General features: G+C 36.9%; 1 protein-coding gene across 2 annotated transcripts in view; it reads left to right on the forward strand.

The window, feature by feature from the left end:
• COL12A1 (collagen type XII alpha 1 chain) overlaps positions 1 to 16,715 on the forward strand; it is a 101,117-nt gene that overhangs the window by 71,486 nt on the left and 12,916 nt on the right. For both annotated transcript variants that reach the window (XM_051614522.1, XM_051614521.1), the window contains 11 exons: positions 1,236 to 1,378; positions 1,759 to 1,868; positions 6,155 to 6,304; positions 7,145 to 7,222; positions 7,852 to 7,938; positions 8,801 to 8,854; positions 9,384 to 9,479; positions 11,365 to 11,418; positions 12,326 to 12,379; positions 13,616 to 13,669; positions 14,748 to 14,819. In XM_051614522.1, coding sequence (XP_051470482.1) covers positions 1,236 to 1,378; positions 1,759 to 1,868; positions 6,155 to 6,304; positions 7,145 to 7,222; positions 7,852 to 7,938; positions 8,801 to 8,854; positions 9,384 to 9,479; positions 11,365 to 11,418; positions 12,326 to 12,379; positions 13,616 to 13,669; positions 14,748 to 14,819 — 952 coding nt within the window. The remainder of the gene's footprint in view (positions 1 to 1,235; positions 1,379 to 1,758; positions 1,869 to 6,154; positions 6,305 to 7,144; positions 7,223 to 7,851; positions 7,939 to 8,800; positions 8,855 to 9,383; positions 9,480 to 11,364; positions 11,419 to 12,325; positions 12,380 to 13,615; positions 13,670 to 14,747; positions 14,820 to 16,715) is intronic.

The raw sequence follows: 16,715 nt of genomic DNA on the forward strand, positions 1-16,715 counted from the left end.
GTGCCATTATAGCTATGGGGGTGATGGATCTCTAACAGCCTGAATTTTTATGATATAGAGAAGTACAGGTAATCCCAGTCACTGGGATCTTGTTTTGCAAATCTCTTATTTTAAGATTAAACTTGTATTTAGCAAGATAAGCTGATAAAAAGATAGACATCCTATTTATTTCTTTTTTTTTTTTTTTTTAATGTTGTGATACATAGTCTGTTGTCTGCTGTGAGAGGTGGAGTAGACTTGCACTGGGCTTGGAGTAGACTTCTGGGCACTTACGTTTCATGAGAAGCCAGAAAATAAAACTCACTTTAGACTGAGTCAGTAAGAGAATAAAAGCATCCTGATCCTAGTGGCATGGTCATTTCCATATCTAAGATAATGTTTTATCCAAGTTACAAATAGTTTTGTTAGATCTACGTGAATATTTTCTTTCTTGCTCTGTGCTGTGTGGTGATGGTGTTATTGCGGAGTGTCCATAAATGTATGGATACATAAGCTTTGCCTCTGTCTTCTCTCTTCATTTCTATGTTTATGTTCATGAAGCCAAACCCCCTTCCCAGTTCCATCAGAACGGTTAAGTAGAAGCAGAAGCTACCTACTTTCTTACAGATCCCTCCTGCATTCCCTCCCTTCCCCTTCAGAAAATACTGGAGGCCATTTAATACATGTTTTTATTTACTTTTGGCTGTCTGTTTTGTGGTTTTTTTTAATGACTGGCAGTCTGAACAACACAAATCTAAACCTTAGCCACTGAGGAGTGAGGTGGAACCTAAATACAACAGCAGTTGTAGGGAGTACATTAAATACATTCTTCATTGTATCTGTGCCTGAAGGATATCAGTTGTTAAGTGCTGATTTCTGTTGCCTGCCTAAAAGAGGCCAGCTGAAAAAAGAATAAAGCTATAGTCCTGTTTTCTGTACTTAGCATCAAGGAATTAAAAATATGTGTAGTTTATGCAGAATATTGCCACAGGAATACATCTCCAAGAGTTCCTCGTTATATTCTGGCTTCCTCCATAACCATGGTGCCTGAACAGGCTGTGAGTTCATCTAAACAAATCACACAATGATTTTTATCACAAAGTTATTTTCTATTTGAGAGAGTAGTTAAGATTCCATTAAACACTGTGGTTTCCCTGTTACTCTCATGTCTTCTATTTGAAAAAGAGCAAATTATGAAGATCTTACTTTCCTCATGTGTTACCATGTGAAAAAATGTCCTCGTGTTGTCTTAACAGGGAGATTCACCCAGAAGGATTGCCACAGGCTTACACTATCATTCTGTTATTCCGTCTTCTGCCTGAATCCCCCAATGAGCCTTTTGCAATTTGGCAGATTACAGACAGAGATTACAAACCACAAGTTGGAGTTGTGCTTGATCGTAAGGATGACTTTGCTTATTGTGCAGATAATTTATATATTGCATTACTTTGCATGCATTCTTCCCAAATACTTCCCAAACCAAAGCATTCTTACATGGTAAAAGGATTACAAATGTCTAGTTTTAAATGTTGTTTTATTTTTACTTTGTACATCAATGATTTCTTCAACTAACAAACATTCAACTAAACTACTTTTCAACTTTGGTATTACCTCTAAAACCAAAGGAATATACACCTATGTACTTATGGGTCAGTAAGACCATCTAAAATCTGTGTTATCCATTTGAATGGTATACTACATTTTATCCATAAGTGTATCTTAGGATGGTTGTTTCAGTAGTACATATAAAATGATATGTGTTATTTTAATGTATTGCAGCTGCCAGCAAAGTGCTGTCATTCTTTAACAAGGACACAAGGGGAGAGGTTCAGACTGTAACTTTTGATAATGATGAAGTAAAGAAAATCTTTTATGGAAGCTTCCACAAGGTAAAGGATTGAAATTATGAATGTTGCTTTCTGAAGTGCTGTTCTTTGAAACAAAAGAAAAGCAAGCAGAAGCCACTGGCAGTTGTATCTAGTCTTTGTATAGAATTGTAAGTTGACATCACATAAAATAAGATCTCTGAAGTTATAGCACTTCCTTTTTTATTGACTTTAAGGCTTACTTTGAACAAATTTAAGAGATTTGTCAAGGTCGTATGAAGAATTTGTCAGGATTATATAAGTGAAGGGATATATCTGAACACAACATTATAGCCTGTTTACTGGCACATGAAAGAGGAAGAATAAAAGATAAACTGGGAAAAAAAACAACGGATAACTGTGATGAGAAGAAACTGGGAGGAGTGTAGTGATTTGGCAGAAAGTAAATAGCTATTGACTTATAGAGAAAGGCAAGGAACCAGTTTTGGGAGGTGAATAGCATACTCACAGAGTCTTATATTTAGTAAGTATTAAACAGTAATATTAACTGAAGAAGCAAGAAAAATTACAGGAGCCCAGGAAAGATCATATACCCTGGTTGTGATTTATAATGAAACTTAAGGTTTTTTTAGTTGGCAAGACGGCTAGTGAAATCCTTACATGTTACTGCGTCTCAGTTGTGACAGTTTTGTACTTGATTTTCTAATTTTATGCACTGAGTTATGAAAACTCGATTCTTCCAGGCTTCCTTACCTCTATTCATGGGAGGTATTTGACTCAGACTACATGTGTTTCTAAAACACAGTTAACAAAGTACTTTCCTGTTGTGTTAAGCATATATGCTTAGGGCAAGAGGGCTGCAATTCCAACATTTTTGGTCAGCTGAAATGTACATTCTCATGGTTCTGTTTATCTCTCTTCTTTTTAGTTTAGTTTTCTTCTGATGACTAAATATGGCTGGAGTATAACATTTGTTTTCTTTGTGATACCCTCTCCCATATGACTGGTCACTACTAGCATTCATTTGAGCTACAGATAAGAGGTTGCCTCTGTCAGCTCACTGATACTGGAGGCCACGTTGTCAACCTAGCTCTGCCAGGCTGAAAGCAGGGAAAGCTTGCTGCTGCCAGTGTTGTGTTTTGTGGCTTCATCTGCTTAGAACACAGATGACTAAAATAATCATATAGTACTGTAAAAGCTATTGGTTTCCTCAGAATTTGACAAAGGATCATTTCCCAAACTGCTTCTGTGTCATGACCAGTTATTCTTGTGTTTAAAATTTATTGAAAGGCTAATTATTTTTGCATATACAAAGAGATGTTTATGTCACTGGCTTTGTGACTGAAACTTGAAAGTAGGCCTGAATCACACCTTCATCAGGCAGCCTCTATTTTTTCCTTGGTATTTTGCTTTTTACCTTTGTTTTTTATGATGGCTTAGTGGGACAACTGAATTTTAAGCAAATAAGTTTGTCTGTGGGAGTGTGAAAAACTGCCAGTAAAGGCTAGGATAGATGTTGTTTTGGTCTAAAAGCTGAGTCCTCTTACCACCAAGAAGTACTGTTTAAAGTCAGTAATGCATATAGCATGCTCATTTTAGGTATCAGTGTGAGAGTTGAGACTTTCTTCCCCAGGCCAGTAGTATGGAGCTCTCTACATGCTGTACTGCCAGATTTCTGTTTTAGCTGTCTGCTGCTACTATAATTGACATTCAGAGTAATGTTTTCCTTGCAGTTCCTCTAAATGTCATAGAATTGAGCAGAGTTATCTGACAGCACTTACAGTGAATCTCAGATCATTTATCACAGTCAATGGGGAACAACCTACAACTTCAGCAGCACTAGCAGTTAAGTATAACTTACAATTGCTGGTGAAAAAAAATTACAGGAGAAGCAAAAATCTGGCATTTTCTATTTTTTCAGTAGTTAAATACACTCATACATAGGAGCAGAAAGCAACTCTAAGATGCTAAATGATGTACAGGAGTAACAGCCATTTGCAAATTATCTTAAAGCTCTGGAACTAAGAATTCTTCCTTATGAGCCTATTTTTAGCAAAAAAATGAACCATGTATCAGTTATTAAGTGCAGCATGTCATTCCCCTTATCTTTTTCCCAGGAAGGAAACAAAAGTTCAGATTTTGATAGTATTTAAAGTAATTGGAGCAGCCTTGATTGAAAGAGCTGCATTTCAGATTTTTCACTGTGTAACTGAGCTGACTCCTCTGCATTCTCTCCAGGATGATTACTGAGATTGTTAAATGAGTCAGGTAGTTAATGATAGCATCATGGGATTCCCCAGGTCATGTGCTAGGAAAGCTTTGTGTATCAGCCGTGTTGATTAGCTCCTAATAAAGGATAGCAGTAGTTTCATCTGGATAAAGGAAGGAAAGTAAGATTAACACACTTCAGAAGGTACTTTTGCAATTCCTCCTGCCACAACTTTCAAAGAAATGACAAATCTTCAGAATCCGAGAAGATTTTTTTCTAAAATATCAAAAGATTTCTGTAGTTTCCATTTGATACCTTACTGGCTCATTCAGTGAAGCACAGTTAACTACACCTAATGGGCAGAGAAATTTATTTTGGCATACTTGAACACTTTGCATAGCATAACTGTGGTGAAAGCTGTTGAATCTGGCAAGTCTCATAGGACCTGCCTGAGACAGTAATTGAATTTATAACTGAATGTTTTGGAGAGACAGACAACTTCTGCTTTCTTATTCTTACCATGCTAGACTTCATTTTAGATTGCAGTTTTGCAGTAGTTAGCCACAGGAAATTTGATAATGACTGTATGTTTTTCTGCTGATGTACATGTGAGATGGTAATTTAATTAGCATATTGATGTTGTTCATTTAGCAGTAGATCAGAATATCATCAAACTTATGGGAGGGTCAAGGGAGAAAGATTAAAGTACATTTTAATTCTTAAAACCTCAGTGTCTTCTGGCAGTGGAAATGGTCAGAAAGGATGCTCTATGCTGGTGTGTTAGAAGTTGAAGAGAATGGTTCTGTTAATGTTTTGTTGAAGATAAAATGTAGCAGGATTGAATACAGAGATATTTTATTTACTGTAAACACTAGATGCATATTTTTATTAGATTTATGCTAGGGCCACGAGACTCAGGCTGGAATTCAGAGCTGGCAGTGAATCAGCAGTGAACTGAGTCAAGGACCTGTGGGAGCCCTGCTTGTTTTTGGTTGCTGTGGTCACTTCTTTGGACAGATGGACAATGCTCAGTAGCCATTGCTTTTTGAACATTTTCAATTTGATTACCCCATTCAGCATTCTGGTGTAGAATCTAAGTTTTGCATGCACACGAAAATGCAATAATACCCATTCCCTGTGCAGATGTCATTTGATTTATTTAATTTGTGATGAATACTTAACATACCGGTAGAAGGACTTGCATGTTTGGTACCTTTCAGAATTAGTAAATCACAACTGCAATGAGTTTAGATTTTCTGATGCATTAGTTAACCTGTAAAATTTAGTCATACAATCAAATGAATGAGTATATGATGCATAAATGATAATAAATTTAGTTTTGGCATGGCGCTTATTTTATTTTGTGGAAATAAGTACTATAATTGGATACAATGTTGTCTTCCCACCGTTTTTTAATTTGGTAAATTAACAATGTTGGGTATTAAAAACCCACTTGTATACACAGCACTGAAAATTAAGTTGTGATTCCAACTGAATTTCAGATGACACAAAAATGAGGGCAGTTTTTGTAGCCAAATATCTCCCCTGGAAATTTCTCTCTTGTGTCTTCTATTGTTTTGTCTTTTTCTGGGCAGGCTTCTCTGCTCACTCCTGTGTCTCAATGCAACTAATGTCTCTGGTTGAGTCATCTATGGAAACTGAACCCTGGATCTTTGGATCTGAAACAATTTACTCTCTGAACTACATACAGAGTCTATTAGCCAGTAGGCAGCCACAGACTCATAAACCTCTTGTGTGGTCCCAGCCATCAGAAGAGGACAAGGAGAGTTTATATTAATTTCCTTTCAGAAATTCTTTTTCTTTTTACTTTTTTTTTTTTTCCATTTTAAAACAATTTTCATGCAAGCTTTTCCAAATAGTACACTGTAGTTCAACTATTATATTAAATAGTACATTTAAGCTGTGCTTGTAAATTCATTTTATTGATCTCCAACACATTTTAAAGAGGTTGCTAATGTCATAGACTTTCCTTGAGTTTGAATCTTTCCACCAGCTGAATGTAAGGATTACTAGGAAGACAGTTTAAAACAGTATTACCTGAACAGTGAAATACTGTTAAACTAGGAAAGTAAATATATCTATTTGCCTTTTCTTAATATTACATTAAACTTTTTTTCAGGTCCATATTGTTGTAACTTCATCAAATGTTAAGATTTATATTGACTGTAGTGAAATACTGGAAAAACCAATTAAGGAGGCTGGGAACATCACAACTGATGGCTATGAAATACTTGGGAAACTTCTGAAGGGTGACCGGAAATCAGCTACAGTAAGCAGAAAACATTAATCCATTCATTAATGAAAGCCCTTGAAATTTTCAGAGGAAAGTAATTTGAGATTAAAGATTGCTAAGAAACCAGTATTGCACCCAAAGCTTTCAAGTGTCTGTACTGCAAGACTGAATGTACTTAACAGGATAATTTTGGTCTTGATAGGTCCTCATTCTGTCAGAACTGCCAGAACAAAAATCTAATAGCTGAAAGTTGCAGTCAGGTAAATTCAAACAATAGTGGAAAGGTTTTTGTTTTAATAGGGAGAGCATTTAGTAATTGGAACCATTTACTGTGTAATCTCTATTGACTGTATTATCTATAAACCTATAGTGAAAAAGTGGCTGCTGCTTTGAAGAGCACATCAGTTATTTTGATAGATAAACTGTACTTAATATGTAATATTACTTTTCCCTGCTACTGTCAGTCAGAAGTTCCATACATGAATCTTAATATATGACTCAGGAACTGCAGTCCTTAGAGCTGGTCCAAAAGTTTTTCAGCCAGATTTCATGTTGAAGTGTACAGGCATTCAGCCAATGTAGAAGTTAATTGGTATTACTCATTAAGTATTGCAAAGTATTTCTCGGGTCACTTTATTTGGTTACCTTTTGTCCCAGAACAAGAGCAAGCATCAGTGCTTGAAGTTCTTCTAGCCTTATGTAAGCTTGGTTTTAATTTTTTTATTATTTAAAAATATTTTTTCTGCCAGTGTCAAAAAAAGAAGTGAGTCTGAATGATGTTAACTACTTTAGAAATAAATTGTTTGAGGACGTAATGCCACTAGATTTCATTAATAACATCTTTGGTACCTTTCAAGAGTCCTTCTTCTTTTACAGTTAGAAATCCAGAATTTTGACATTGTATGCAGTCCAGTTTGGACTAGCAGAGACAGATGCTGCGATCTCCCTTCTATGGTAAGTATAAATGAACCAGAGGCTATTCAGAAAAACATTATCAATAGAAAATTTAACAATATCAATATTTGCCTGGTGTTATAGCCTGTACTGACAACATATCTAAATCACAGTCATCAGAGCAGCCAGGGAACAACACTGCATTTCGAAGTTTTATGTCCAAGAGAGAAAGACTATCATGTGCTAGGATGTAGTCTCTTAGGAATAGTGGAAAATGTCAGTTCTGTTTTGTATTACAGCTATATTTAAATAATAGTTATTAAGAATTGAAAAGCTATATTATTTTTTATTTAATCTGTTCTTAGAATGGCATTCAGAAAGTAACTAGTTCATACTTTGCTAGTACAAGGTGATTGTCTAATGGATATAAATATAGAACAAGAAATTAGAAACTGCATATGAATTTAATTTTGCCTGTGCCTCTGTTATTAGTGTCTTTTATAGCTTGCAGAAAAAATTTGCTAAAAATATGAAAGGTCATGTAGAGACATTTGGGAACCACTGTTAAGCTGTGACTTGTTCCTGAAAACATAATGACAGAGAATCTTGCTGTTACTGATTTAGAAAAGTATGCTGCCACCAAGTACTTTTCTTTTAAAGGACAGTAATAATTGTCATTTAATTTTCAGAGAGATGAAGCAAAATGCCCAGCTCTTCCAAATGCTTGTACCTGTACTCAAGACAGCGTGGGACCTCCAGGACCCCCTGGACCAGCTGTAAGGAACTCTTCACAATAGATTTTCTGATTTTTAAGTTTATGGAACTAGTTTTGTGTTGATATGTGGTTTTGTGAAACAAAGATCAGACAGATAGTTCCTATCAGCATGTCCATAATATCTTGGCAATCTGTTCCACTTTCATTTTAGTTTAAAATATAGTTGGGCAGCTACTACCACCTCTCCTTGTTAAAATAATAGTAATAGTAATAGTAACAGTAATAGTAACAGTAATAGTAATAATAATTTTTCCATATTTCCAGTGTAATCACTATGAATATCTCATCACTGTTTGATAGGTTGAAGGAATCTGGCTTGATTTCACATGTCTTGAACTTTGAGTACAAGATATTTTTCATGAACTGTGCAAATATTTTTCCTAACTAGAGAGTCAGAACTTTAATGTGGAGAGATAGTAATATATCAAATGGATATTTAGGGTAGATAATCCTACCAATTGCTTTGAATATAAGGGAGTTGTACGCAACCCAGTAGCCCTACTTTGAAGCTATTAAAAATGCTGCATAAGGAACCTGAAGTCCAGTTAAGTTGTCTGGCAGCCTATTAGAGAGACATCCAGAGATTTTTTATAAATATAAATTGAAGAAGTTTGTATCTGCAGAGACAAAAATGGCAATATTTTTTCATGGGCTGAATTGGCAAGGCTGAAGCTGATGTGATTTACTTAATTTCCTGATACATCTTTTATCCTAGTACTCTTTTTAGCAGTGTGACCTGTACACTTCAAAACTTTGAGCTTTCACTTAAGAATCTGATAAAGAGGATTTATAATGCACACCAGTATGATGTACCCTTGCTTTCCCTTTAAGAAATACGTTTTCTTTCCAAATATTCAATTTAGGGTGGCCCAGGTGCTAAAGGTCCCAGGGGTGAAAGGGGTTTAACTGGATCATCTGTAAGTATCTTTCTGGAATGCATCTATAATGTTGCTAAATGCTTACCTGTATGAACATTTTTATGCTTAGTTCTATGCTGAGCTGAGAATGGAGATTAAAAATTCACTTGAAAATATGCCTATATGTTATTGATGTGCAGCCTACCTATTTGAGACTACATATGCACAGCCTATGTGTATATGTAACCTCAAGGGCATTGACTGCACATCAGGAAAGCAGAGTACATTTGTCAGGGTGTTAATACACACTCTGCAGCATAGTTGGCCTTTCTTCTGTGCAGAGGAAACAGCTATACTTCTAATTAACACTGCCAGAGGGCATGTATTGCCTTGAGGCCACCAAGATGAATCAGAGAATAGCTTATGAAAGTATATGTCACTTGGATAACAGTTTCCACAGTTGCTCTGAAGTATTAACTATGTCTGCTGGCTTCTGACTTGCCTTAAGCATCTCACCCAAAGGATTTTGCAGTGACAGATCCAAGAAGGGGTTGTCATTTACAATTTTGTTTTAATTTTGTGCTTTAAGGGGCCACCTGGTCCTCGTGGTGAGACAGGTCCTCCTGGCCCTCAAGGTCCCCCAGGTCCACAGGGCCCCAACGGGCTGTCAATCCCAGGTGAACCGGTGAGTGACCCTTCTGAGTGGAGGTGGCAATGTGTGTGGAGTCGGAGCTGTCAATAGGGATGGTGGTCTTGGGAAGAGGGTGGCAGCTTTGGGCAAACATTCATTTTTCCCTGAAACACGGTATTATGCAACAAGTCTTTTTCTAAAACAAGTCTCTTTCAATACAATAGCATTTTCAGTCCTGAATGTTACATGTGCTTATGGGATGCCTATGAAGGGACACACTCTAAGTGTTTTACTGTACATTGTGCTACTCCAATTTTAGTCTTGCAGCTCTTGTGTAGTGTTGCTAGGCCTTCAAGTTCTAGCTCACAACTATCAAACTGTGGCAGGGGGAAATTAAGCATACAATATTACTCTGAAGACTTTTTCATATTTACATGTTGAACTTCTATTTACTGAGCTTAAATCAGTAGCTGAAAGTTCAGAGAGGCAGTTGATGCTTAGATTTTGGGCATACAAACCAGCTCTTCATTCCTAGGGTGCTTTCTTGGCAACAGCAGACATATTTGAGTGAGAGGCTGCTTCTGATTTCATGTACATGCCTTCAAAGCCAGAGTAACTCTATCAACACTGACAAAGTTTCACCAGATTGTGTTTTTTCTAGCGGATAGCATAGGTAACCCTTTGTCTATATTCTGAATACATTAAGACTGTTTCTTTCATATAAGTAATCATCCCAAAAGCAGGAATATAATTTTGGTGTTTCCTGTTTAGTATTAGCTTGCATTTTAATGTAGTCAGGAGTTTTTTTATGAAGTCTTTGATTAAAATATAAAGTCTATCAAACTGGTGTCTGATTGCACACTGTCTCATTTAATTTGAAAGCAGTTTACTTTCTCAGTCTGTAATGTAATTTGGGAAAAGGAAAACAAAATGTGTGTTCAGTTAGACATAGGGTGCACCTTCTGTTTTGTAAGGACAAAGTAGAAAGATTTTGTTAACTAGTCTAGATGCTTTTCAGTTTTTGTCAAATACTGGGAGGAAGAACTTCAAGATGACCTACAGGTGCCAAACAGCAAGAAAGACCAAACTCATTCCTGTTACATGTGGAATATAATGAACACATTTATTTGTCTTGTTCAATTTGAAAACCTCAAAAGAATGAAAACACCAACATTGGTGGAACTTCTCGTAAGCTAACAATAAATCAGAGTACCACTTTTGAGTACCGTAATTTTTTTGTATCAATTGCAGTTCACATTGTCAGGATATGTTTACAATTTTTTAAATTATTATTTGTGTGTCATTAACAGTTATTAATGATAGATTATCGTGCAAGCCACTATGGAAAGGCAAATAATATATTGTTAAATGTAGCTCATGTGGGTTTAGACTGTGCATTTATAAAACTTCTGCTTTATACACCTCTACACCTTGTGTCTTGGAAGTGTGTAGTGCCTTTTAGACCATGGGTTAGGGAAAAAGAATGATAGTTTAAATAGAGACTGATATTTCACCCTTCATGGGTGTAGGCAGCTCCCTTTGCTGGTCGAGAAAGATTCGAGAGGTTGGGAGAAAATTTGTAACCCTTTCCTGCTTTCCTGCTTGTGAAGACATTGATATCAGTCTCTCTTACTGAAAAGTCTGTGTCACTTTGTTATCAACATATATGCCCCCTTCAAGTGCCTGCTTGCCTATGTTTTAAATACAATGTGAACCAGTCATCCTGCATTTGCAAATCTTTGTGTTTTCAGTATTCATAATTGCTTCAGTTAAGAGGTATATGTGTATCTTGATTTATTTCATAATTCATAGTTGGCTTATGGATTTCTTAACTGAGGTATTTTTCAGGAAATATTTTGCATCTATTTACAATAATTAATTATTTTACTGCTCTGTTCTGTAATTCATAATCTGTAACAATCGTTTATGAAAATTATAGGGTCGTCAAGGACTGAAAGGTGATGCTGGCCAGCCTGGACTACCAGGGCGATCGGTAAGTTGACCCTTAGACAAGATTATGTCATTTCACACTATTCCTGATGGAGGTTTTCTGCTGGACATCTGTCTGACATCACTAGGAGTCATGGGGTCTTCTTTTACCTTCCTAAGCAATAATTTTGGAAACATAATTATCTTACACTTAGGAAACTGAAAAGTAGGAAGTGGTAAACCATTCAAAACAGCAAGAGTCGAAGAACAGCTGTACTAAGTCAAACCAAATGTCCATCTAGGCAGTTGTGAATGCACAGGGACAGACCATTGGATTAGGAAAAGTACACTGGTAACTCCCAGGATGGTTCCCCAGCTTCTGACCCCCTGCAGTTAAATGTCTTCCTGACATAAAGGTTGCAGGACCTTTGCTGAATGAGTCTTCAGCAATGTTGTCTAATTGCTTTGTGCTTTTAGAAGTCAAGTGGTCTTGGGATGTTAATTGAATGCCTTCTGAAAGAAGAAAACAATATTAAATTTTAATTCCTTGCGTAACAATGAATAATAAAGGAAGAGTCTAATTTCTGTTTCTTTAGATACGCTCTGATCTATGATTGCAGCTAGGCTTTAGCACCAGGTGTTAAAAGATTAATTGACATCTGTAAGTCATGCAGGTAAAGGCAATAAACCAGATATATGTTTTATGAGAACAGTAATGAAAGTTATTTTTCAAGTTTAATTATGGACTGGTAAGGAAATAGAAGGAAAAAGCAGACTGAGGGTGAAGACTTTTGTATCATGTCTATGAAATAAATGGTTTATCCTAAAAATTAATTTTATTTTTGTGAATACCAAGAAGCAACACTGAAGACAGTTAAATATTTTAATGTGTGCATATATACTGGGCTGATCAACTTAGCAGTGATATTTGTACCATCATGGATACAGTTTATTATACCTTTTTCTTCTAGGGAACCCCAGGTTTACCTGGTCCACCTGGCCCAATGGGACCTCCAGGAGAAAGGGTAAGGTTTCCTCAGTTTATACACACCAAGTTATGTGGTGGTTTTGGGTTTTTTTTCCTTCTTTGTCATAGAATTCTATTTTCAAATGCTTTTTTCAAAAGGACGCCATTTATCATTATCCAACCTGGAGAGGTAAAAGTGGAAGGACTGAAAAAACCTAGGGGTGAAAACCTGCCTGGGTAGCCAGATAGGGAAACATTACACTACTGACTCTCCTGACTAGGCTTTCAGATGCTTTCACCCATAGAGCAGTACACCCACAGAGCAGAGCTCTGAAGAGTAACTCAGCCCTGATGTCTTCCACACACTGTTGCTGCTGCACGGGGTCCCTTTGAAACTCTGCTTGTCTCGATGTCTGGGAGATGTCATAACTGTAAAGATGCCTGTGTCTGTGTCTGTGCCATTCTTACTCAAACTTGCTCCTTAACCTTTGATTACCTGGAGCTAAGAACTTTTCTTTGGGTGGAGGATCTGGAATATCTTTACTAATGGTGGGCACGCACACAGGTATTCATTGTGGAGTTGTTGCAATCCCTTTCTTTTAATTCGGGATCAACTAAGTAAATCTCTTTTGTCTTCACAGTGAGATGTCACCTTTGAAATGAGTGAAGCAATGATTTACCTTTTCAGTCAAAATTAATAATTGATATATGCATTTATAGTTATCCTTTTATGGGAGTTGATAGTCAGAAATGAAAAAAGGCCACCATGTGATAGCCAGTAGCCAAAGAACATGCCACTGCGTTGGTGGATCACTAGTGGGCCATGGTCTATCAATGTTATTTTGTGAATGCTATATTAGATTATTTAAATGGGATTTCTCAGCATCTCTTCTTGCAGGACAAGTATCTGAGATGGAGGTTGTTCTTCATTTAATAGAAACCTCAGATTTTCCTGCTAATCTGTGTGTGAGAGAACAACAAAAGGGGAAATCTTACTCTTCTGGGATAAAATGATGATTTCTTTTCTTAAAAATGTTGAGAGACTCATTCAATCTTCAGTTAAGATGTTCAGCTGAACATCTTCTAAACCGGCTGAGGCTCATTGTTCCTTAGCCTTCTCCAGAATTAGTTGTTATAACTATTTTTTTAACTTACATTGTCGATAGGTTTTAACATACATGTTAGTAGTAACTGGGAGTATTGCAATTACATCGTCAGTCTGAAAGGTCATTTTAATCAGGCTACAATCTTAAATTAATCCCTAATCTTTTTTTTTTTTTTTTTTTTTTAATAGGGTTTCACAGGAAAAGATGGTCCCACAGGTCCCAGAGGCCCACCAGGACCAGCGGTAAATATAATTTCGTCTTTGATATACTCTGAAATAAGAGACTTGAGCCAGGGGAGAAGCACATTAATATTTTCAGTTTCTGTCAAATATAAAATGGATCCTTTGTTTAATATCTGTGGGATCTGGGAAACTCTCAGTAAAAGGTGAGCAGACAGCTGTGTAAAGCACGTATTCACAAACGTTCATAAGAGTGGTTTTGAAACTGGTTTCTTCCAGTGTAAAAAAGTGAAGAACCAGTTTATCTATTTCTTTCAATGCCTAGGTAGGTCTGTTGAAACCAGTAAAATTTTTACTTTCAGTCTGGTGAAAAAAACATCAACCTTTTAAGTCCTTGACAAGAATATTTGAGGATTAGTTTTTGCTTAAAAAGCTACTTAATTGTGTCTTGTGGGACCATGTTAGAAAAGGTGCTGGAGAAAAAAGTATTAGGCTGGAACAAGAAGCCCAAGATAAGCAAGCTGCTGCAGCTACATGTCCAACCAGTAGTAAGGCAGAAGACGTGTTCCCAGTAGACACACACAGAGCACACCTTTCTGCCACGTACACTTATAGAGACAGGAGTTGCTAGGGCAGGATATTATTTGGGCTGCCCCTGCTCCATCATGGTTGTCTTTCTGGTGCTTCTTTGTGGGTGTGCAGATGAGCTTTTGTCACATAACCTCACACTTTTTTATTTGTTCATATTTACCTGGTATCTCTAAAGTGACTTTTACTGACTTCTTGTGGAGTTTTACATGGATTACAGACCTGCTAGATGAAGTTAGGAGGCCAAAGTATCTTGTAGCCCTGTGTCTGTCATTAAGAACAATACCAAACTGTACAGACACTTTCTGCTTCTTTAGATTAAAAAAATCCTGATGAACTGTGGTGTTCTGTAAAAGAACACATTTTCATGTAGAAACAAACTTTTTTTCCAGAGGAAAGTTTTGGAGCCTGATATATACCTAACAGGAAAAAAACCAAACCTGTTAGAAGCCATTTTCAGTATTGCTTTGCACTCAATAGAGTTACACATTTCTTACTAATGCTTCATCCATTGTGGTTTTCCACAATTCACTTTGTTTGTCTTCTGCTGTAGGGTGCCCCAGGAGTTCCAGGAGTTGCTGGCCCAAGTGGAAAACCAGGGAAGCCAGGAGATCGTGGGACACCAGTAAGCTAATGATACACTTACAGTATCAAATTTTAAATTACAGTCTGTTGATGAATATGAGACTTCTCCTTGCTTTAAATACTTGTCTTGCACAGTGGTTAATACAGTGGAGCTGACCTAAGACCACAAGCCTTTTTTTCAAACCATTTTATTTTTACAGTGTGCCATTTTGCTGAGTTTAATAGTTGGGGCTGGAAATTGTGGTCTCTGGTTTCCACTTAAAAAGGTTGTAGGCTATTATGTGCCAAGATATATATTCCTACACTGTATAAGCATGAAGAACTAGGTCAGCAAAATGTCTGGAAAGTCTTTATCTTTGTGCATGTGTGTGTGTAGTAAAAAAGTGGTACACTGCTGAAGATGGACAATATTTGATAATCTTACATAATCACCTCTGTTTTGCAGATGTTTTGTATTTTTTACAACGTGATTTCAAAATTGTTTGGGGGTGGTTTCTTTGGGATCTATTCAAACCTTAAAGTAGGAAGAAAGAGCAGGAGGTGCTGCCTCCCACCAATAGTTTCAGGGGAAATTTGAGTTTATTTGTTTATAGAATCTCTGAGAAACTATGTTCGAGTCAAGAGTGGAGACAGCAATCAAAATGGGAAGTAATTCATTACTTGTACTTAGTATCTGGCAATAAGCTGAGAATTTTCCATCCCACTTCAGTGTCATTGCATATACAACAGCTGGATGATTTGGAGGAATATATAGTAAGCTAGACTGCTTGATAGTTATAAAGTGGAAGTTCCCAGGAGTGCCTGGAAGCTTGGTCATTTTCTCATACACATGTTGAATTCAGCCTACATTTGTCAGCTTAAGAATCCCATTTCTTCTCACAGTAGGGGACACCGAGTGTCTTAGGAAAGCACTGAAGGTTTTCTGCATCTAGATATGCTTTGTTAATGTCATATTCCTACCAGGCCAGATGCTTGATAGACATAGCTGATAGGCAAGTGAGCTTCAACTACCAGGTGTATCCAAGTTCAGCAGTAAAGATCATCCACAGGCGACTAATATGCATAGAAAGAAATCTGGCTACAGGCCTAGTTGCAGTGCTTTTAAAAAGCAAGCAATTTCTGTCCAAGGACCATGTGCAAGTTCTCCTACACTCTAATCTTAAGAGCTCCTTTCCGTTAGAAATTTCTTTTTTCTTCAGTTATTGCATTTTCTTGTAATGTGACACTGTGTGTTCATATTTCTAATTTCTTATGTTTCTAGAACAGTTCTTAGCAGGAATTCTGGCTTACACCTTGCACAGATGTTTTCTCAAACTCCTGGTGGACAGAATTTCAACACTTTCCTTTGTGTCCTACATTAGAATTGCCAAAGGTGCAGCCTAATGGCCAAATGCAACTTGCAGTGTCCCAGATCACAGTGCGGGCTTGGCTGAATTTGTAACTTCCCTGTGCTGGAGATAATGAGGCTTCACATTGTCTCTGGTATATATAAGGAACAAAAATTTTTTTCCAGATCCTGCCTTTTCCCCTACTACCTAAACAATCTCTATCATTGGTACAGTGCAAGTCAGATGGTAGACCCCTACAAAGCAAGGAACATCCCAGGCAAAAGACACACAGCTCCATGAAAATTCTAGAGGAGCTGTGGCTTTGCAAAGACATTCCCAGGGAACAGAGCCAGTTGGAGCACTTTCCTCATGTGTTAAATACCACTAATGTGTTAAGATGAAGCAGACCACACCCTGAATGTGGCTGTGAACATTTCTCCACCTCAATGTGTACTTATACTAGAACACGCTTATACTTGAAGTATTAACTGAATTTTAGGAAATTTGACTTTATAATCTGCTTTTAAGCATTTCCAAGATAAACTTAGGTATTGTGTTCAGTGTAGCAACAAAATGACCATGAAAGAGGCAGTAAGAATACAAATGAA

The sequence above is a fragment of the Apus apus genome, chromosome 3 (assembly GCF_020740795.1).
Source record: "Apus apus isolate bApuApu2 chromosome 3, bApuApu2.pri.cur, whole genome shotgun sequence".
Lineage (NCBI taxonomy): Eukaryota > Metazoa > Chordata > Aves > Apodiformes > Apodidae > Apus > Apus apus.